The 22,862-nt window shown below is 41.9% G+C and overlaps 2 protein-coding genes across 5 annotated transcripts in view; one reads left to right on the top strand and one right to left on the bottom strand.

Moving 5' to 3' along the window:
* The window catches only part of SYN1 (synapsin I), a 185,343-nt gene that overhangs the window by 77,038 nt on the left and 85,443 nt on the right, over positions 1-22,862 (bottom strand). The window lies entirely within an intron of this gene.
* Positions 4,870-17,787, top strand: LOC120913986 (metalloproteinase inhibitor 1-like). The gene is made up of 6 exons (XM_040324373.1): positions 4,870-4,976; positions 6,916-7,049; positions 10,922-10,998; positions 12,530-12,647; positions 15,061-15,182; positions 17,288-17,787. The coding sequence occupies exons 2-6, from the start codon at positions 6,941-6,943 to the stop codon at positions 17,489-17,491; spliced, it is 630 nt and encodes a 209-aa protein (XP_040180307.1). The 5' UTR covers positions 4,870-4,976; positions 6,916-6,940; the 3' UTR covers positions 17,492-17,787.

The following is a 22,862-nucleotide window of genomic DNA, read 5'->3' as shown; positions in this document are numbered from 1 at the left end:
TTAGGCAACAACTTTGTTTTTTTGGGTCATCAGAATAAAAAGCTTAGGAACCCTTGCTATACATTAAGATAAAAATAGGTCGGTAGAATTTCTGTTATGGATAGACTCTAAACCACCCACTGGTTATTGCTATCTCTAAAGACAGTCATACAAAGTTCAAAGTTCAGTTGGTTCAGCAGTGATTGGCCAAATTTTGATCCATGCATGGGCAGGGTGGTTGCACAGAAGTTGATCTAACAATTGACTTCTGTACAACTGCCCTTTTGGATTTTTGACGCTCGAACAGCACCGCTGGCTATAGCCGGCAGCCTTGATCAGTGTATTCTGATGACAGGGAAATCTCCCGCTGTTGGAATACAATAGCTCAGTGGGGAGGATTCCCCCATCCACCCTGGTGGCTGAACGAAAAAAAAACTGGTTCATGTATAAGTTGCAAAAGAGACTTAACCCCCCTGGCGGTATTCCCGAGTCTGACTCGGGGTAAAATTTTTGTGCTACGATCGGTAACCCCGAGTCAGACTCGGGCTCGCCTCGCAGAATCCACAGGCTTGGTTTACTTACCTTGTCCCTGGATCCATTGATGCCACTGCGCTGTGTGAGCGAGCAGGTGCTCGCTCGATTCACACAGTGCCTCTGTGTGCCGCCGATCTCCGTTCCCTGCGACGTTACGACGCACGGGGGAGGAGAACGGCGCCAAATTCAAAAAGGGAAACAAACACCTTACATACAGTATACTGTAATCTTATAGATTACAGTACTGTATGTAAAAAATACACCCCCCCCTTGTCCCTAGTGGTCTGCCCAGTGTCCTACATGTTCTTTTATATAATAAAAACTGTTCTTTCTGCCTGCAAACTGTAGATTGTCCATAGCAACCAAAAGTGTCCCTTTATGTCAAAAATGGTTTTAGAGCAGCTAGAAAATAGCGATAATAAATTAGAATCGCTTGCAGAATTGTGCGATAGCGTTTTGTGGGGAAATTCGTCATAAAAAAATAAAAGTAATGACAGCGACAATTCTGCAACTGAGCAAATTTCAGTGATTTTGAGTTGATTACATTATTGAATAATTTTTATTATAATTATATTATTATTTGTTATAATTATTTATTATATTATAATTTATAATTTTGTTTTTAAAAAAATGTCATACACGGGATGCCTACTGGACTCTTGTTTGGTCAGATTTAAGTGAGTTATTCCTAAGGATTACAGGCCTACAGTATAAAACACCAAATTTCCTTGCAAATAATGGTACCGCTTTCAGCACCTTTTTTCTGAAATAATCATACCGCCAGGGAGGTTAAGAGAGATTTCCAGCACAGCAGGCAGAAAGTGTGGAATGTTCTAGCTAACGTGACAGAAATTCATCAGAAGGAGTGTTATTTAGTACAGGCTATTCTAATAGTAGCCAGAAAACCCAGTTTACAGTAATCTGTGTGTAGGTAGGAACAAATGAGGCAAATAGAGTATTGTCTTTCTACGTCATTTTAGAAGATGGTATTCTTGCAACACTTCCCTAAATTGCTCTATTCTTACACAAAAAAAATGCACTTTTTACTTCACACACCCAGGTTGAAACAGGAATGCCAAGTTTCAGAATAAAGCACCCTTCACTTCGCTTGAAAAAAAAATAGGGAACAGAAAGAAAACTGCGCATTAGCCCATGTTCACACTGGCCTGCCAGAACGAAGCCGTGCACGATTTCACTCCCGCTTGTCAGCCCTGATTTCAGCCGTGATTATAGAGACATCTGTGCAGGTGCATCTGTGCACAGATGTCAATGAAAATCGCAGGCCGAAATCGCAAAAAGTAGTACAGAAACTACTTTTTGAAATCGGTGCAGCGCCGCACATGCGGAGTCGCACCAATTAGGATTTGCCGCTGATTTGACATGTCAAATCGCATGTCAAATCGTACCAGTGTAAACCAGGGCTTACTGATATAAATTAGAAAAACAGTCACAAAATATTTGCAGTAAAACATTTCAAAAACATATAGCAAATACGGCCTTTAAAAAGTGAAATGCTTTTATCAGACTCGCTATAGCACAGTTTTTTTTACTTGACCAAATATATATTTGATTACAGTTATCCAATACGTTAAGAGGGTACCCATTTTAAAAGAACGGGTCACGTGGCTATGGCTGGGTATCACAAACTATAAGAAGAATATGAGTTCTGTTACATCCTTATCAAATCTACTTAAGCAACTATGGCCCTAGCATTCCATATAATGGCTGTGGGGTCTGGAGGTGGGATTGGGCCCTGTTGTAGTCTGTAAAAAGCCACTGTCACTCCATTGTTGCAGTCATTTGCTACTGTGAGGAATATCGGCACATGATGTGGGCAATTGCAAAAGCTGTGCTGAGAAGAGAATAGTACCCATGTGTATTTTTGGATTATTCAGACACCTTTGCCAGTTAGGTATGTGCTTAAAGAGACGTTCATCAGTATCAGACTGGACACCAATGTTAACAGCAAGTATTATAGCAGTTATGTGTGTCACTGGGCACCAATGGTTCTAATGACACACAAGAGCTTGTTATATAGTGATGGTGGGGATGGGAGTTTTATTTTTAGTTTTCCAATATAGGTCCCTAACTGCCAGTGTTAAAGAGGGTTATAAATAGATAGGCAGTATAAGTCCGTGGTCATCACTTCAAAATACCAGGTGCCACAAAAAATCCTGGCTGATCTCCAGATTTGATGGACCTGGGGCAAACGCCCATTTTGCCCTTTATGGAAGGGAAAGTGCTGTGTATTTTACAACACAGAAACAACATAAATTAAGACTTTTAAGGCATTCCAACTACCTCTCTTTGTTCACTTGGGCAATGTCAGTCCACATGTGACTACCTATTGGCAACACATTTTTGGAGCATAATTTCCTGTAACTCACCAAATGCTCTATCTGGTTCCTACTCCATCCAAGAGGCAGATCTTTATTTTGAACAACGTTAACATTTAAAAAAAATTTGGAGCCTACTTTTTCTCAGTCTGATGTATATTCCATTCAGGTCCCATGTTCCAAAGAGTGGCAGAATAGGGTCTCAACACCCCCAATAAGGACTGGCATCTGTGGATCCTGTTATGTGAAATAGTCCAGGACCTACTGGGGAGTAATGGTAGTGAATCCCTCTAGTGTGATGTGTTTTTATTAGCTGTATGCTATGTGATCCATTGAGTTCTTTTGTACCAGTTTCCATAAAAAGAATATCTCGAAACGCATTGGTTTTATGAGAAACTTGTACCCGAGTTGTGTTCTGATCACTAAATGTTTTAGTTTTAATTTTATATGACTTTTAATGTTTCTTATGATGTGTGATAAATACAATTTGTCTTTTATACCGCTTGGTAGTTGGAAAAAGTCCCAATCCATATAGTTTCTTTGCTGTGTATTACAATTTAAGGATGTTGGCATTCAGTGGTGTGGGTGGAAACACTTTATTGATTTTTGTATAGGCTGTGTATTTTAAGCACATATTGTAAGTTATTATTGCAGTGTTTCTTTGTGCGATTTTCAAATTTTTAATTCACTAAGCTAGGTGAACAGTCTCTACTTAGGTAGATTCACAAAGAGTTAGGCCGGCTTATCTACAGATAAGCCGACCTAACTCTGAATCTACGCCGGCGTTTGTTTAAGCGTATGCTCAAACAGAGATACGCTTAAACAAAGCTAAGATAGGTCGGCTTGCGCCGTTCTATCTTAGCTTGCAATGTTTCTGATGGCCGCTAGATGGCGCGTCCATTGCGGCCGGCGTAGATTATGTAAATGAGGGGATATGCTGATTCACGAACGTACGCCAGGCCTACGCCGTCGAATTACGTCGTTTCCGTAAGGGATAGGCCGCCTAAAGTTAGAGCTATGCTCTAGTGGCCTAGCCAATGTTAAGTATGGCCGCCGTTCCCGCCGCAAAATTCGAAATGTTAACGTCGTTTGCGTAAGTCGTCCGATTTGGGATTTACGACGTTTACGTCCACGTCGAAATCAATAGGCCCGTACGGCGTACTTAGCCGCAATGCGCACTGGGAAATGTAGTGTCAAAAAACATCAAAAAACTTGAGGTCAAGCCTCATTTCCATACAACACGCCCCCCTCCAAGTCATTTGAATTAGGCGCCCTTACGCCCACTCGTTTGAGGCTACGCCGCCGTAGATTAGCAGGTAAGTGGTTTGAAAATCACTACTAGCCTAACTAATTTACGGCGGTGAAGCCTAAACAGGCTAGGCTAGGCCGTCCTAAATTTAATCCCATCTCTCTGAATCTACCTATACCTTTCTAGCAAACCAACCACATAGACTTGCTTTAACATCCTGAATAGATAAAAAGCAAATATGGCTGTCTCTGTTTGCAAATTTAATTACAAATTGTACAAACTGTTTTTTTTACTTTACCAAGCTTTGATAACATTACACCAGAATATAATCTGTGCACATTTTAAATGTTCTTCTCTGATATTTACAACGCATCCGCACAGAATTTTAATAGAGCACAATAAAGTTGCTGAAAGATATTACAGTATCCCCGAAACATAGGGTATTCTTTTCGGGGTCACATCTTTAAAATCTGCAATTGTCAGGGGGAAAACAGTGAGGATTTTGAAGATTTTGATCTAGAAACATGTAAAATCACCAACGTTTTCTGCATGGCAGTGATAATGTTATATGGCAGGCATGCTTCAGTTTTGCGGGGATTTTCGGGGGCCGCCAAGCAGTTTGTGCCTGATTTTACGTGATTGAACTGGTAACATTAACCTATGGTGCCTTAACCCTGCAAGTGACCAGACTCATTTCCCAGCTGCCTGTATGATCTTTTCCTGTTTTGAAATCTCTGACTAATAGGGTTGGCGTCTGGGGCTGGGCTCTTGGCCAATCATAGCATAGGAGGGAGGGGGCGTGAGGAGCTTTAAATTCCAAACGTGGCATGGAGAGATCCAGCACAGAGCTACAGAAGCACTGACAATCCTGAGATCAGGTAAGTGGCTGGAGAGCTCCGTCTGCAATCATTCTCTCTGCTGCTGGTACCCTGCCATCCTGACAGCACCAATAACTCTCTGCGTGCTGCTAGGCTGAAGGATGTGGGAACGGCTTTATATTTTCTCTTAGCATCTATTATTCCCTTCCTTCAAAGAACCCCACGGTTCGTCTTTTTCTGACTCTGAGCACCATTACTGCGCATCTGCCATACCCTTGTCTTCCTGAGTGCAGCACAGCATCACCTAACCCTTTTCTTACTGAGTGCAGCACAGCATCATTTAACCCTTTTATTACTGAGTGCAGCACAGCATCACCTAACCCTTTTCTTACTGAGTGCAGCACAGCATCATTTAACCCTTTTCTTACTGAGTGCAGCACAGCATCACTTAACCCTTGTCTTACTGAGTGCAGCACAGCATCACTTAACCCTTGTCTTACTGAGTGCAGCACAGCATCACCTAACCCTTTTCTTACTGAGTGCAGCACAGCATCACTTAACCCTTTTATTACTGAGTGCAGCACAGCATCACTTAACCCTTTTATTACTGAGTGCAGCACAGCATCACTTAACCCTTTTATTACTGAGTGCAGCACAGCATCACTTAACCCTTTTATTACTGAGTGCAGCACAGCATTACTTAACCCTTTTCTTACTGAGTGCAGCACAGCATCACTTAACCCTTTTCTTACTGAGTGCAGCACAGCATCACTTAACCCTTGTCTTACTGAGTGCAGCACAGCATCACTTAACCCTTTTATTACTGAGTGCAGCACAGCATCACTTAACCCTTGTCTTACTGAGTGCAGCACAGCATCATTTAACCCTTGTCTTACTGAGTGCAGCACAGCATTATTTAACCCTTGTCTTACTGAGTGCAGCACAGCATCATTTAACCCTTGTCTTACTGAGTGCAGCACAGCATCATTTAACCCTTGTCTTACTGAGTGCAGCACAGCATCATTTAACCCTTGTCTTACTGAGTGCAGCACAGCATCACTTAACCCTTGTCTTACTGAGTGCAGCACAGCATCATTTAAGCCCTGTCTTACTGAGTGCAGCACAGAATTATTTAACCCCTGTCTTACTGAGCGCAGCACTGTATCATTTAACCCTTGTCTTACTGAGTGCAGTACAGCATTATTTAACCCTTGTCTTACTGAGCGCAGCACAGCATCATTTAACCCTTGTCTTACTGAGTGCAGCACAGCATTATTTAACCCTTGTCTTACTGAGTGCATCACAGCATCATTTAACCCTTGTCTTACTGAGTGCAGTACAGCATTATTTAACCCTTGTCTTACTGAGTGCAGCACAGCATCACTTAACCCTTGTCTTACTGAGTGCAGCACAGCATCATTTAAGCCCTGTCTTACTGAGTGCAGCACAGAATTATTTAACCCCTGTCTTACTGAGCGCAGCACTGTATCATTTAACCCTTGTCTTACTGAGTGCAGTACAGCATTATTTAACCCTTGTCTTACTGAGCGCAGCACAGCATCATTTAACCCTTGTCTTACTGAGTGCAGCACAGCATTATTTAACCCTTGTCTTACTGAGTGCATCACAGCATCATTTAACCCTTGTCTTACTGAGTGCAGCACAGAATTATTTAACCCCTGTCTTATTGAGTGCAGCACAGCATCATTTAACCCCTGTCTTACTGAGCGCAGCACAGCATAATTTAACCCCTGTCTCTTTGTGTGCTGCAATCATAGGTGCCTCATTTAACCATTTTATTTCCACAGCCCAATGAACACATTTTTAAATCTGTTGTCCTGCCAACACTCTGTATGGGTTTCTTATAAATCTGACCCGTTCTTTGCATCATAGAGCTATTAGACATATATTTTATTTAAACTACTTACTACCAAGAACTGTTTCAGACTGTGGGATACAATCCCTAACGTGTACCTTTCATGCCGTCCTTTTTCTGCAGCCCAGAGAAGTAAGCAGTTTGCACAATGTTCCCCCTCGTGGTACTGTTGGTTTTGGGATGTCTCAGCCAGGAAGCCTGGTCCTGTTCATGTGGCATCAGACACCCCCAGTCTGTGTACTGTGACTCTGCTATCGGTAAGAGCACTGAGAATTTCAGATAAATAATAGTATAATATTGTACATATATTTACTATTACGTGCACTACAAATTTTGCTGCTGAGACTGGAACTTGATAGGTTGTTAGGTGTACGAGAGACAAGAAATTGTAGACATATGGGCATGTGACAAACCAAGTTCTGGGTGACAAGAGGGACTTGCCTACAAACATCATTGGGTATGCAGATGTGCAGACACAACCCTGAAAGACATTTTTAGCGAAATATTTTTTTCAGATTGCGTAGAGTGTATGTTTATGCCTGAGCCGCTGGGCTTATTTTAGTGAAAAATAGCTGTCATCGAAAAACGGATTCTTCCCCTGAAACTGGCTGGCCAGGTCTGCAAAAGATGCAAAGCATTAAAAAGATCATTTCCTGATCTGAATGTAGCCAGCTGGATCAGGTGATTATCATCATGTCTACACCAGAAATCAGAAGCTAGAGGTCTGACCTAACAGCAAGGACCTAACAGAATATTCCTAGGTATGACAGATGATAAGGCGCTAGATTAGAATAATCATGGACACATAAAATGTAAAGTTACCAGCAGGTGTCAGGTGCTGGATGATCCAACGATCTGACTTTTCTACAAACATTCATGTTCAGATTAGCATAATATACTTGTTCATGTTAATAGAAGTGGCAAATGGAGTAACACTAGACACCCTTGTTGCTGGATTATTTGGGATAAAAAAAAAAAACAACAGTGATCAGCTTAAATAATCCAATCCAGCTAACTGATTCTTCAGAAAAGGCTATGGGACCTATGAAGGACAAGAATTAGTAAATACATAGCTTTCCATGGTAGGAAGATCATTTGTTGTCTTTGGGCACCTTAAGACATTAGAGGGAGAAGGACCTAATAGTCGGGGGCCAGAGAGATAAACGCAATAGTAAAATGTTATAATAGAAAAAAACAAAAAAAGAATGAGCTAAAGTTAGAAGCTGATTGCATACTTTGCACAGCGGCACCAGATTTTGCACTCTCCAATGTTAGTATATCACCCCAATCAAAGGTGGGAGGTTTACCAACATTGGTGCACATAGCATCTGGTGCAGCTGTGCTTAGTAAACAATCAGGTTCTAACTTAAAGTGGTTCTAAGGCAGAAGGTTTTTTACCTTAATGCGTTCTATGCTTTAAGATTAACAAAAAAAACTTCTGTGTGCAGCAACCCCCCCCCCCAGCCCCCCTAAAACTTACATGAGCCCCATCTTGATCCAGCAATGTTACACCAGAGCCTCGGCTGTCCAGGACTCTCCCTCCTGATTAGCTGAGACCCAGCAGTGGGCGCCATTGGCTCCCCCTGCTGTCAAAGTCAGTGAACCAATGAGGAGAGAGAGGTGGCGGGGCTGAACCGTGGCTCAGTGTCTGAATAGACACACAGAGCGGTGGCTCGGCTCAGGTTCCACCATAGCAAGCTGCTTGCTGTGGAGGCATTCGACAGGATGGAGGGGTCGGGAGTGACCCAAAAAAGAGGAGGATCTGGGCTACTCTGTGCAAAACCAACTGCACAGGGCATAGTATCACTTTAAGCATCTTCAATTAAGCTTTGGCAATAAAACCTAGAAGCTGATTGGTTACTCTGCACAGTTGCACCAGATTTAGCATGCACAGGTTTTAGTAAATCTCCCCCATGGAGTCACCCTTCACTGTTCTGACTTCAGGAAACCAGAAGCCGGTTGGCTGCTCTGGCTTACCACTGCCAAAAATCCAAAATGTTTGTCTCTTTGTTGGTGACTATTATGTTTTTCTAATGAACGAGCAGAAGGAAGGTGTGTTGGTAAAGATTACCTTGTGCCCACTAGGGACATTTCCCTAATGTCCTGTCTTGCTGACAAGCCTGTGTGTCAGCAAGACAGGAAATGAGAGGAAATCTCCCCAACGAAGAAGCAAACTGCAACAAAAAAATGTAAAAAGGTTAAAACTCTCCGAAACTATAATAATTAAACTTGAATATAACTAAAGCCAAAATGTGTGTATGGAAATAGTTAAAACCTGTGTCCCCCCCTGGGGATGGGAGGGGGGATTTTCCTTCACTTACTGTCCCAGACACCAAAAGAAAGTGAGGAGAATCTCCTCAAAGCGAGAGCTAATTATTTTTTAGTTTTTGTAGGTACTCCTTGAATCAGCAAGTGCAGTGACTCCAAACAAATATAGAAACATATACTCTTAGTTATACAACATTTGCAGAATACTGTTGCTCGGGTTTTATAGGGTGGGTGTTTTTTTAGTAAGTTTAAGGCTCATAGTTATTATTACAGGAGGACAGCTCATGTCAAAACATGTGCAGGAAGTCTAATTATAGGTATAACCATGCTGTCATTCACTTTACAAGACACACCAAGCTTTTATTTAAATTCACTGACAAATGTTAAGGTGTCAGAAAGTCATCGAAGCTAAGAATATTTAGAGGAGAAGTAAAGAGTATTTATTTGTTGTATTGCTGTGGGGTTATTGGTTTATTTATTTATTACAGGTACTTCTATAGCGCCGTCAATTTATGCAGTGCTTTACATATATATTTTACATTCACATCAGTCCCTGCCCTCAAGGAGCTTACAATCTAACTCACATCCATAAATACACATACTGGGGCCAATTAACCTACCATCATGTCTTTGGAGTGTGGGAGGAAACTGGAGTACCCAGAGGAAACCCACGCAGGCACGGGACTTCCAATTTGTAAATGCTAGCTGTATAATATTTATAAAGTGATACTAAACCCACAATACTTAAAATCAGTCTGTATTTGCAGTAAAGCATGCTCGTTATACTCACTGTGGAACTTAAGGGGTTAATCATTTGCATTGTGTGAAAAGGCTGTTTGATCCTCTCCTTCTTCCACTGTCCCCAATCTATCTACTGATAGAAGAGAGCCTGGAGGCATGCTCAGTTTGGTGTGTATTGCTAGAAGAGTTTTTCTTGGAACAGTGCATGTGATTAGCAGAGGGCCAATCAGCACTGTCTAGACAGAGGGCCAGGGGTCCTGCAGCCTCATAGGACAGTCAGAAGAGAATGAAAACTCCTCCTACAAGCTTTAACCAGACACCGATAGAAGTCATAAGACTCCTCTATCTGATGATGAGAAAAGGTTTACATTTATAAAAATAATTGCATTTCCATTTTCGGTGTTCTGTGGGAGACCAGATATAGTGAATGCAGGGTCTTGGGTTTAGTAACACTTTACATATTAGGATTTGTAAAGTAAAAACACTGGTTCGAGAGCTTTGTATTGGACAGAACATCATTAAATCTTCCTGCCTGAAATATATTTAAACCCAAGAACAAAATTTAATATATTGCAGCTTACCAGCTCTTAGATGTGGTGGCTGCATTGGTTTTCTTTTTTCTGACCAAGAAAATTCTCTGCAAGTACTCGTCGATCTTACCAGAACTCCAGTGTTCTGACAACTTCCTGTGCACTGAATTGACAGCCCAAACAATGTTATTCGTTTTCTCGGGTATCTTCTGTGAACGAACCCCTTAGAAATAAGGAGACAAGTAGGATTTTGTAACCCATATCAGATGGGAAGCCTAGAGTGAGAACTCTGCTTCTCCATAGAAACAGTACAACAGTACAGTGAGTACGTGTTGTCACCCTAGGAGAAGGGAAGTGGTACTGGCAGGATCACCAGGTGAAAAATAAGAAAAATAAAAAGAGCCTGAAAAAAGAAACAAATACAGTTGCCACACCCGAAGACATGCAATATATTACATTCTTGCTTTATACATTTCCTTTAAATAGTGAGTTGATCTTAGACATGGAGATATTAAAAAAGGTTTTTACGAATTGTACAATAAATATTTTATTACGATTGCCAGTGCTGATTACACTGTTTCTCTCTACAGTGATCCGGGCAAAGTTTGTTGGGCAGAAAGTCATTGAAAAGGACCACAGAGTTCATATTCAGATTAAGACTACAAAGGTAAGATTATATGATTTCCAAGCAGATTCGTAAACTGGCCATAGATGATTTAGCTAGCGGGCTAATAAAAAAAAAATTAATTTGCGGATACCCCCATCCACACAAGCAAGTGAATCCTTCTTGCTGTGCTTTTGTATCCTGACAGTATACACTGATCAGCGCTGCTACCGACTGGCTGCATGTTCTAATCAAACAAAAATAACAAATATAAACCATTAGATCACCTCATCTTGAGCAGGATCGGCCATTGGTGGATCGAAATTCCATCATTCCCTGCTGAACTTCGATCCATCTATGCCCAGTTTAAAGTATAACTAAAGTCAAAATGTTTCCTTTAATTTTGGATAGAGTGGAGAGGGATTAAAACACCCATCAGTTTTTATTGCCGTCTGTGCCCCCATTAAGGAAATTCACCCTCTATATTTGTCCTGTTATCATTGGAAGTGAAAGGAAAAAAAACAATCCCACGTTTTGGGTTTGTATGCAGAAAAGTAATAAAGGGGAAATCTTCCAATGGGGACATTGGTTCTGGTGGTCTGGGGATCCCCAAGGGATTTCCTTAAAGCAGAGTTCCACCCTAAAAAAATTCTTTCTATTAACAGCTTGCCTTTAATGTAAAAAAAAAAAGTTTTTACCCACTTCTATCTGGCTGTTACTAGGCATATTTCGTAATCTGCCTAGTTCCTGGTCCTAGGTGGTTCAACTTCCTGTCCTAAGACCCCATTGCCTTCTGGGAAATGATGACATTAATTTCCCAGGAGTCTCTGGGCATTACTGTGCCTAAAAATCACCCAGCATGCACCTCTCCCTGAAAACCAGGAAGAAAAAGGAACTGGGCTTCACATGCCCACACATATGATGGATACGGCCACAACATGAGCTGGAGGATATAAGGCAAGTGTTTGCAATGATTTCTGGAACGATTGGGGAGCTATTAATATGTTTTAGGGACTATTAATTGTGATTCATTTTAGCTTGCAAAAAAAAAAAATTGGCCCGGAACCCTGCTTTAATTTGCAGGGATTTCCACTCACTTTCGGTGGGAACAGAAGGTGAAGGAAAATCTCCCCAATGGGCACAGATGGGGAAAAAATAAACCAACAGGGGTTATAACTCTCCCTTACACTTTCCAAAATTTTATAAAAAGTTCTGCCTATAGTTCCACTTTAAGTGAGAAGAAATCCAACATTTTACAGACCTAAGTGGAGGAAGTGGTTTCCAATAGAAAGACCAATTCCAGAGACAACTGCAAGAGTTGGGATTTACCCTCATTTACTTCCAAAATAAGAAGAATAAAATCACAAGGTTAAGTTGTGCTAAAATCATTCATAAGCAAGAAAATATCCTAATTTTTTTTTTATTTCCCTAAACATTACTGTTCAATATTTGTATAGTGAATTTTTGCTTAGCTTAATCTCATTCATCTTGCAAAATGAACCTCAATGAACTGCAACCTAGAAAAAGCAGATCTGTACTTTACACTGCGACCTGACTTGTGCAACACTGAAAACAACAAATATTTCTCCATTAGATTTTCAAGGCCCCTGAAGGATATGAAGACATCCAGGACCTGTACACCGCCGTCTCTGAGAGTATGTGTGGTTATCAGCACACTTCAACTAACAAGAGCGAAGAATTTATCATTGCTGGTCAGTATAATTCTACATTGCCTCAACCCACACACATGCCTAAAACACAAGGACAGAGGGACAAACTTTAGTACCCAAGCTTTCACATTACATTCCTAGCCCTACTTCCATCAGTTAAAATACACGTAGCAAACGCCATTAAAGCTCAATCTTAGGAAAAAGGAATACTGCAATAAATCACTAAAAGGGGTTGTAAAGCTTAATTTTTTATTTTATTTTTTTAATAATGCAGCTCGTTTTGCACAGGGTGGCCCCAAACCACATCTTCTGGGGTCCCTCGGCAGCTGTCTCAGCTCCTCCTCGCTTCTGGTAACCCCCTTAGGAAGCGCTCTCCCAAAGAGGTTGCCTTGTGAGCGCACTCCCGAGTCCTGTATCCGGCGTCCATAGCCGCCGACTACAGGACTTGGCCCAGCCCATGACCTTCGTGTCATTGGAGTTGATTGACAGCAGCGTGAGCCAATGGCTGCGCTGCTATGAATCGATCCAATGAAGAGCTGAGAAGACTGGGCCGAGATCAAGCGCGTTCTCGACGCGGGACTTTCGAGGGCTCAAGTAAGTAAACCGGGGAGCTGGGGGGCCTGCATAGGGTGCATTAAAAACATGAAGGTTTACAACCCCTTTAAGATCTATCTATGGCTGCAAAGCATGCAGGAAATGCAGGAAGTTGCAGCGGACAGGTAGCAATCACATTGTGAAAGTAGATTTTTCATGTAGGATTATATTGGACTGTCAAAAAAAAATATTGTTGGTATCGCTAGTAAAATGCTAATGTAATAAAATGAAAGTGCATGCTGTGACCTAGTCCTTTAAGGGGGATTATAATGGTTCTAGACCAATGTATCAAAGTTTAAATCATTGTTTAACCCCTTCTTCATTTTGCTAAAAATGTATTTTAGTTTCTGTCTGTGCACCCTTATGAGAGATTGCCAATCCTGCGGAAGTGAGGGGAAATCTCCTAAAAAAGGGCACAGGTGTCAATCAAAACCTGACAGAGGCTTTAACCTCCCTCCACTCTATATCCACAATAAAAGCAGATTTGGTTGGAAGTGGGCTATAAAAAAATAACAGCTTGTGCTTCTAAAATCAAGAAAATTCTATTATTTATAAGCCCAAAAACAAAAACAAATCTATGACCATAGAGAAGTACAGCCAAAGCTCTTTCGTCCCTACTTCTCCTGTGAGTCACAGGGGTGCCCTTAGTTCTGCACTCCTATGACCTGTATTCTGCTGACAGTGGGCTAAAGTCTGCTGTCAGCTGACATCTCTCAGTCAATCCAGGCTCTGGAGAGATCCCGACTTTAATGCTGGGATCCACCCAGATGCCTGGATCGGCTGCTGGCTCAGCCTTTAAGCTCACCAGTGAGTAGCTCTATGTTCACTGTTGACTGAGAACTGAGTGATCAGAGGTTTGACCACTCAGTTTTCAGTCTAAAGCCTCGTACGCGCGATTGGATTTTCCGACAACAAATGTGTGATGGCACGGTTTTGTCGGATAATCCAACTGTTTGTACGCTCCATCGGACAATTGTTGTCGGAATTTCCGACAACACATGTTTTATAGCATGCTTTCAAATTTTCCGACAATAAATGTGTGTTGTCAGATTATCCGATCGTGTGTACACAAAAATCCAAAGTACAAACACGCATGCTCAGAAGAAATGCTAACCACAAGACAACATTAGCAGAAGTTGCCCAAAGGGTGGCGCTAAAGAGCTGAAAAACCACATAGTATGTCTAGTACGTTACTACGTTTGTGTTTGTTGGCTGAAAAAGTTCACGGATTTGTCCTTTGGGAATCTGATCGTGTGTACGAGGCTTTAGAGGCGGCAGGGGACAGATGCAGCATCAGACTGATGCTTCATTCACCTAGGTGAGTATGCATGTTGGTTTTGTTTAAATCACGTACTTCCCTTTCAATATTCTGGTGCTTGAAAATATAAAAATACATTTCAGGTCTGTACGGTAGAGAACACTGAGAACACATTTGACACTTAAATAAGACATCTATTTATACAAACCTGAATCTTAAACATGAGAGTGAGACAGAGGGTCTAAAAAGGGTTACTTGACAGCTGAGATAGCAGACAACTCATCCCACTGCCCCCTTCTGGAAGGATTTAGACAACTACTGGGAGTTAGTGACATCCCTCTTGCATTAGCCTAAAGGATAGAGAAGCAGCACTCTCATAATATGGTCCTCATCTATCAAAGTGTCTGGAATAAGAACCATCAGCACTGCACCGCAGCAACCAGAGTCTTTCATATTTTATTAAAGGTTTTGTATCCAAATTAGGGCAACATAGACTGTACTTATTCCAGATAAACAAGGTCTGCTGTATATTTCATCTTCTGCTCCCCTCTGTTTTATCTCATCATCTGCCCCTCAGTAATAGTTCTTACCTTCTGTTTACAGGACATTTTGTGGACAACAATGTGTTCATTAACTCTTGCAGCTTCATAGCACCATGGGCTTCCATGACTTACTGCCAGAAGAGGGGATTTATGAATGTATATGCCAAGAACTGTGACTGCAAGGTAAGATCACGATCGGTGCTGATACATAATAGTTTTAACAGTTTTCAAAACCATCCAAACTAGCAAAAATCGCAGAAAAGTGGTGCACGTTTTGGCGTGCAATGGAGTGCCATTAAAGCGGTAGTAAACTCCGCTTTTGAACTTGTACCTACACGTAGGTCTAAAATAAAGCTTACCTGTAGGTACAGTGAATATCTCCTAAACTTGCGGTGATCAGGAGATATTAACACAGGATGCAACCTCTGAGCATGTGCTCTGATAGGATGGCATACCTGTGTCGTCCTTTCAGTGGACGACACTTGTAGAGGAGAAATGGGACTACACTTGTGCCAAGTTCCGGGTCCAGGGGACCATCAACCGGCCGTTACCGGGTCCCTAAATCACTGGAGAAATTATCGTTTAACATGGGAGTCTATGGAAGGAGTGCCCAGCTTTGAAAAATCGGTGCTACCCGACCATAGGTCCCCCGGACAACAAACTTTGCACACTTGTAGAGGAAGAGTGGGGCTACATGTGTTTGGGGTCCAGGAGACCTACGGCCGGCCAGTACCGGGTCCCCAAAGTTCGGGAGATCAGGCGTAAAAAGGTGACTCGAGTATTAGCCGAGGGGGGCATTTTCAGCACAAAATAAATGTGCTAAAAAACTTGGCTTATACGCAAGTATATACGGTATATCACAATTGACCTAATAGAGCAACATTACCAAGAAGTCGTGTACAAACTCAAGAGTCCATCTTTTACCAGAATAAATAAGCCGATGGCCTATTTTACAGAACATTCTTAATTGTTTTGCACTATACTGTGCAAACTGTTGACGCTATATATATCCTGTATAATAATAAGAGTTGAGTCATCTACAGTCAAATTCTTCATTAGGTGATAGTTATAATTTTTCCCAAAGAGGCCAACACAGGGGATTTCTCCAGGTAGTTGTTTTAACTTTTTGAAAAGCAAACAATCTTTCTCTCAGCATTAGTTGGTAGTTTCCTGTGAATGAATGAACCACAACGACCATCGTCCATTGCGGCTGATGGCTTGTAGCTCTCAAACTGCATATGGCGCTGGTGAGCGTGCTCATTATTCATTGATTCTTCCTGCAGTTCAGTAACTGTCTGACTGTACAGGAGGCACGGCCAGACAGCTGACTGAGTCCGCAGGATCCTGGCATTGCACCCACCATCCGCTGTTAGCTGGTGCAATTCTTTGCAGGGTAAAAAATAATAGATGCACATTTTCTGACCTGCAAAAAGATGTGAATTTTTTTTTTTATTAATTTTTTACAAATGTGAACTTAAGCTACCACTAATACGTGGTATTATGTTATAGTATTATAGACCAGTGTCTAACCTAATATGCTCTTCCCACAATCCCCTGCTCAGTGGAAATCAGACTGGCAGTGGAAGGTTCTGCGCCATCAGACATTAAGCTGCCTGTACGGCGTTGTCAGTCTAACATGTTTGCAGGTGCTTGTGTAATCATTTTCATTTACAGTCCAATGAGTACAGCTTTGGCACAGGGAATTTTTCTTCTTTTGATTGCAATTCCTTATTTCACAAACTGTACATAATCCACCTTTTTTTCCTAAATAAATTACTTCTGTTTAATATTTATTTCCATAGTTCTGTTGTCCTCTCTCCTTCGGATTCCAATTATATGAACCCAGAAAACAATTTTATTTTATATCTGAGAAAATTATTATTATACAGGATTTCTATAGCGCCAACAGTTTGCGCAGCTTTAGGGCAGAAAGTACGGTTACAATACAGGAGGAATCAGAGGGCCCTGCTTGTTAGAGCATGGAAATAAACACATATTGCAGAGGAATAAAAAACATGGTCTAAAATACAGAACTAAGCTATAGAAAATGTAGTAAGATCTGTTAAGTTTTTCGTTCACTTCACAAGTGGAAATTCCCTTGAAATCTATTAAAAACGTTTATGTCTCAATACATCAGCTGAAGAACAGTGAGGAAGTCAATTTCACGCTCAGAATTGTTTGTTGGTCTGTGATTTCAACATAGTTGTTATGTCAAGAGTAGGCATGCAATGATTTCGTATACATCTTTCACCAATACTAATACTAAATATTAATATCTTTAATTGCAGATCAAGCAGTGCTCCGTTCCGCCATGTGAGATAGATGATGACCGCCAGTGTCTTTGGACAGACCACCTGACCAGACAGAAGCGCGCCTACTCCGGACACCAGGCTGCCAAATTGGCCTGCGTCAGCAACGGCAATGGCCTGTGCGTTTGGGACTCACTTAAGTCCCGCCTCTATTCTCAATCTACCAAACCTGCTATTAATTAAGGTCTGGTATGACCTCAGCACACACTTTGCCACTCCAGATCCTCGCTAAGGCACTGTCACCGGACCTGAGGTCTCTGCAGCTCACTGGACACATTAATCAGCAGGGGGCGCCTCTGGAGGAATAGAAGGATAAATTAAAATCAAACTATTTTGTGTCTTCTGCTAAGAGTGAGCTTTGTTCACAAGCTATTTTAAATGTACTGTTAGATCCAGGGGCAGATGCTTTTCTAGATGTGCTATAAATGCTTTTTATATGTATTTGATTTTTTTTGTTTGAATAAATATTTTTAGATTTGTTTTGTATATAAAAGCGTTTTTTCTTTCTGGATAGGAGATCCATATTGTTACTCTAAAAGGGTCAGCCCACCTACAGTAACTGCTGGTATATTTTCAGATGGATGTTAGCTAGTTTTACAGGGTATCTGTTATGAGTAAGAATATAAAAGATTTCAATGCTTAATTGTTTTAAAAGAACCTGGCTTCAGGGTTGTCACCCTTTTCTTTATGTTGAGCACCCAGCTTCACTCAACAGCCCTCTTGTTTGCTCTTCATGTAAAATTTTTACTTTTCTTGTACTTTACAAGGAAAGCAATGGTAGGAGGGGGACTCTATGATGATGTAGCACAGCCTGGAGAATCTTGCTAGATAAAAGATTGTTTTTATGTGGGCCCATCAAAGAGTGTGGACCAATCATCACCTTTATATACTGTCACCAGGGGACTTGCTAGTGAAGTGAGAAAAAAGTAAACAAACAAAAAATTTATGAAACACGGTAAACTAATGAAACAATTTAACAGCCCCCATAATAATTAGGATGCAAGGATATGCAACAGACCCTATTGCACTATGCATATTTTATATCCTGCATGTGTTAGAGCAGTGATTTTCAACAGGACTGCAGTGGCAGAAGCTCGGTCTGTGTGATCCTGTGTTAACTCCTGTTTACAGAAAAGAGAGAGAGCACAGCCCGCACCTCCTCCCAGCTCTCTGCTACTATCTGTACTATTGCAAGCAAAACAGAAAGCTGTGCAGGGTGCCCACCCACAGCCTACCAGCCAATCATGTTGTCAGTTGCTAAGGACATGTCAGTAGTCCCACACAGCTTTTTGTTTTACAAGCAACAGTACAGATAGCAGCAGAGAGGGCGAGAGCTGAGAGGAGGTGCCGGATGTGCTCTCTTTCTCTCCTGTCTGTACACAGGAGTTAACACAGGATCACTCTCAGATCGCAATGTACAGGGTTTGATTACCATCCCCATCTCCTCTCCACACTGCCCCTGTCCAGGCAGCAGAAATTATGGGTGGGGGAGGTAATCAAACCTTGTACAATTGGATCTGATAGCAATCCTGGGTGAACTCCTGCAAACAGACAGCAGGGAGTGAAATTGGGGGAGCAAAGTCCACACCTCCTCCCAGCTCTCCCTGTCACTACTCTTGCAGTAATGAGATATGAATATGTGCTAGGAGGGGGAATTTGAGGAGGGTTGTGCTGCAAGGGAGGGGGTTTGGGAGAGGGGAAGGAGGTGTTGTGTAGAAGGGGGGATTGGGGGAATTGGAGGGAGATTTACAAGATTTTAAAAACCTACAGTTAACTGAACTCTGTAAATCATAGAGCAGCCCATCAAAAAATGTAATGTGCAGAAATAGGCAAAAAAGCATGCGCATTCGGATGCACCTCCTGGTGTGAATGAGCTCTCACACGGGTGTGCCCTGGGATTTTGCACAATTCCAAAGTGTGTCTTGACTGAAAAATAGTTAAAACACTGTGTTGGAGATTTAAGAAGAATTAAATGCGGATGCACACCCAATTCGCACATATGTGAACCCGACCTCAAGAGACAAATTAACAAAGGTTTTTAGTGTAAGTTAAAAGTGTCTGAATTTTCTAATTTTTACAAATATTCAATATTTGTTATCACTTCAGCTCTTGTACCTGTATATCACTTATGGATCAGAGGAATTTAACTTTCTGCCATTAACTTGTTTATTCAGCAATAACACCATCATTACTTCAGATAACAAAGTAATACTCTTTGGGGTTGATTTACTAAAACTGCAGAGTGCATAATCTGGTGCAGATGTATGTGGTAGCCAATCAGATCCTAACTTGAGCTTGCTCAATTAAAGTGGTAGTAAACCGCAGCTGGTTAAGAAAAAAAAACACCTGTAAGGCAACTGCATAATGTACTAGTATGCATCCGCAGCACACCTGGGAATGGCCAGGAATCCTCCTATAGAGCGGCCGACTATTCATTCAGCACACCTCGAGCGCATCAACTGACACTTCCCCCGGCTAGTGCTATTTATCCATCTCCGGTGGGGCCCCCGGTGAACGTGGAGCCCCGGGGCTGTGCCCAGGGGGGCCCGCTCAGTAAGACGGCCCTGCTTAGAAGCAGTGGAGAAGAAAATAGTTTACTGACTGTGCTGTCTGCCTGGATCACAGGACTGGCTCAGCAGAATTACACATCCTTCTGTAAAACTGTTTATGTATATGAATTTCAGTTTTGCATGTAGCTATCTATAATTTTTTAGAATTCGGCCTATAGGTGTCTGTATATACCTGAGCTTCCCTTGTTAAGCAGGAACTGGTATCCTACTGACTGCCTCTAGTTATACCTTTAAGACTTTTTCCCTATTTCCTAAAATGCAATGCAAGGCCTCCCCATCACTGTGGTAAGCAAATTTTCTAGAGGACATACAAGGCAGAGAATCAATGCTTGCAGCAGGCATTTGACTCGTCCAGAGGTGTTGGATACCTACAGTGGATGGCAATTAGCAGTATGGCAGAATCTGAAGACACTGCTGGAAAGGTAAGTATACAGCATCTTTTTTATTAGTGTGTTCCTAATTGAGTTTGGACCCTGATTTTTTTGTCTGTGGTCAGGAAGAATCATCAGCACCAGTTCCAGCAGGTCTTCAAGAGCCCAGGGCAAATATTCCAAACTGTGCCCCCCTCCCCAAGATGTATGAGCAAACCCCCCCCCCCCCCCCCCAAAAAAAAAAAAACACTGAGCACTAATCTGCATGCATACCTTTCAGTACAAGTCTGCCACCCTGCTGAATTCTCCCCTCTCAGCACAGATCTTTGCCCCCCCCTCAAAAAATAAATAGAAATTCACCCCTCCTAGCACAAATCCTCTACCCCTAAAATTTCCCCTCCAAGTACACATCTCCTCCCTCCCCTCACTTCAAATGTCCCCCTCCCAGCACAAATTCCCCCCAAATCCCCCCTTTTTCACCCCCCACCCCTCCTCCCAACACAAATCTCCCTAAATCACCACTCTTAGTACCCCCCAATTTCCCCTCCTAGAACATTACTTTCCCCCTGCCACCCCCAAAATGAACCCTTCTTATACAAATCCCCCCCAATCTCCAAGTGGTGCCCCCCCCCCCCCCCCCCCCCCACCTCACATTATACCACAGTGTCCTTGTCAGCACTTGTTATCACTGGAAAAAAAAGAAAGAAAACTAGTCAATTGCAACTGTTTTTGCAGATCAAGCAGAGGAAAAAAAATTGGAATCACTCAATTCTGAAGAAAATATTATGGAATCATGAAAAACAAACACTACAGTACAACACTAGTACTTTGTTGCACCACCTCTGGCTTATTTATACCAGCTTGAATTTTCTAAGGCATGGATTTAACTATCGACAAACATCATCGATTTGCCTCCAACTTTCTCTTATTGCAGTTGCCAGATCAGCTTTGCAGGTTGGAGCCTTGTCATGAACCATTTTTAAACCATAGATTTTTAATTGGATTGAGGTCCGGACTATTTGCAGTTCATGCCATTGACATTATATGTCTTTCTTGAAGGAATGTTTTTATGGCTTTTTTACTGCAATGGCAAGATGCATTATAATCCTGAAAAATGATGTCATCATCGCCAAACTTCCTTTCAATTGATGGCATAAGAAAATTGTCCAAAATATCGAAATAAACTTGTACACTTATTGAAGATTTAATGACCGTCATTTCCCCCGTACCTTTACCTGACATGCAACTCCATATCATCAATGATTGTGGAAATTTGCATGTTTTCTTCTTCTTTGTTCGTCTTCATACATTTCATTGGAACGGCACCAAACAAAAGTTCCAGCATCATCACCCTGCCCAATGCAGATTGGTGATTCATTACTGAATATCACTTTCATTCAGTCATCCACAGTCCATGATTGCTTTTCTTTAGCCCACTGTAACCTTGTTTTTTTCTGTTTAGGTAGTAATGATGGTTTTCGTTTGACTTTTCTGTATGTAAATCCCTTTTCCTTTAGGCGATGTGCTATAATTCGGTCACAGACAATTAGCCAGATTCAGGTATAGTTACGACGGCGTATCAGTAGATACGCCGTCGGAACTCCGAATCCGCGCTGTTGTATATTTAAGCATATGCTTAAACTGAGATACGCTTAAATGTTGCTAAGATAGGACCGTATTAAGTCTCCTACGCCGTTGTATCTTAGCTGCATATTTACGCTGGCCGCTAGGGGTGTGTACGCTGATTAACGCCTATAATATGTAAATCAGCAAGATACGCCTATTCACGAACGTACGCACGGCCGTCGCAGTAAAGATACGCCGTTTACGTAAGGCGTTTTCATGCGTAAAGATAAACCACCAAAAAGATGGCGCAGCCAATGTTAAGTATGGACGTTGGCACAGCGTCGTATTTTTCACGTTTTACGTCGTTTGCGTAAGTCGATTCAGAATAGGGCTGGGCGTAGGTTACGTTCACGGCGAAAGCATTGACTATTTGCAACGTGATTTGGAGCATGCGCACTGGGATACGTCCACGGACGGCGCATGCGCCGTTCGTTCAAAGCGTCAATTACGTGGGGTCACGAATAATTTACATAAAACAAGCCCACCTTTTCCACATTTGAATTAGGCGGGCTTACGCCGGCCAATTTACGCTACACCGCCGCAACTTATGGAGCAAGTGCTTTGTGAATACTGCACTTGCCTCTCTAACTTGCGGCGGCGTAACGTAAATAACATATGCTACGCCCGCATAAAGTTAAGCTGCCCTACCTGAATCTGGCTAATTGACTCCAGTTTCTGACCATTTGCATTTTCTGTTTTCAAGGCATGGTGCTTTAAGTTTCTCTATCTTGATCCTTTGATGTCTTCCTTGGTCTACCAGTATGCTTCCCTTTAACAACCTTCCCATTTGTACTTGGTCCAGTTTTAGACACGGCTGACTGGGAACAACCAACATCTTTTGCTACATTTTGTGACGACTTACCTTCTTGAAGAAGTTGTATAATCCTCTCCTTTGTTTCAACTGATATCTCTTGTGTTGAAGCCATGAATTGTGTCAAACAGGTTGGTGCAACAGCTCACCAAGGTGTGCAAGCACTCTTTAACTTC

The sequence above is a fragment of the Rana temporaria genome, chromosome 9, assembly GCF_905171775.1.
Source record: "Rana temporaria chromosome 9, aRanTem1.1, whole genome shotgun sequence".
In the NCBI taxonomy this organism is placed as follows: domain Eukaryota; kingdom Metazoa; phylum Chordata; class Amphibia; order Anura; family Ranidae; genus Rana; species Rana temporaria.
This window is presented reverse-complemented; position numbering and strand designations above follow the sequence as displayed.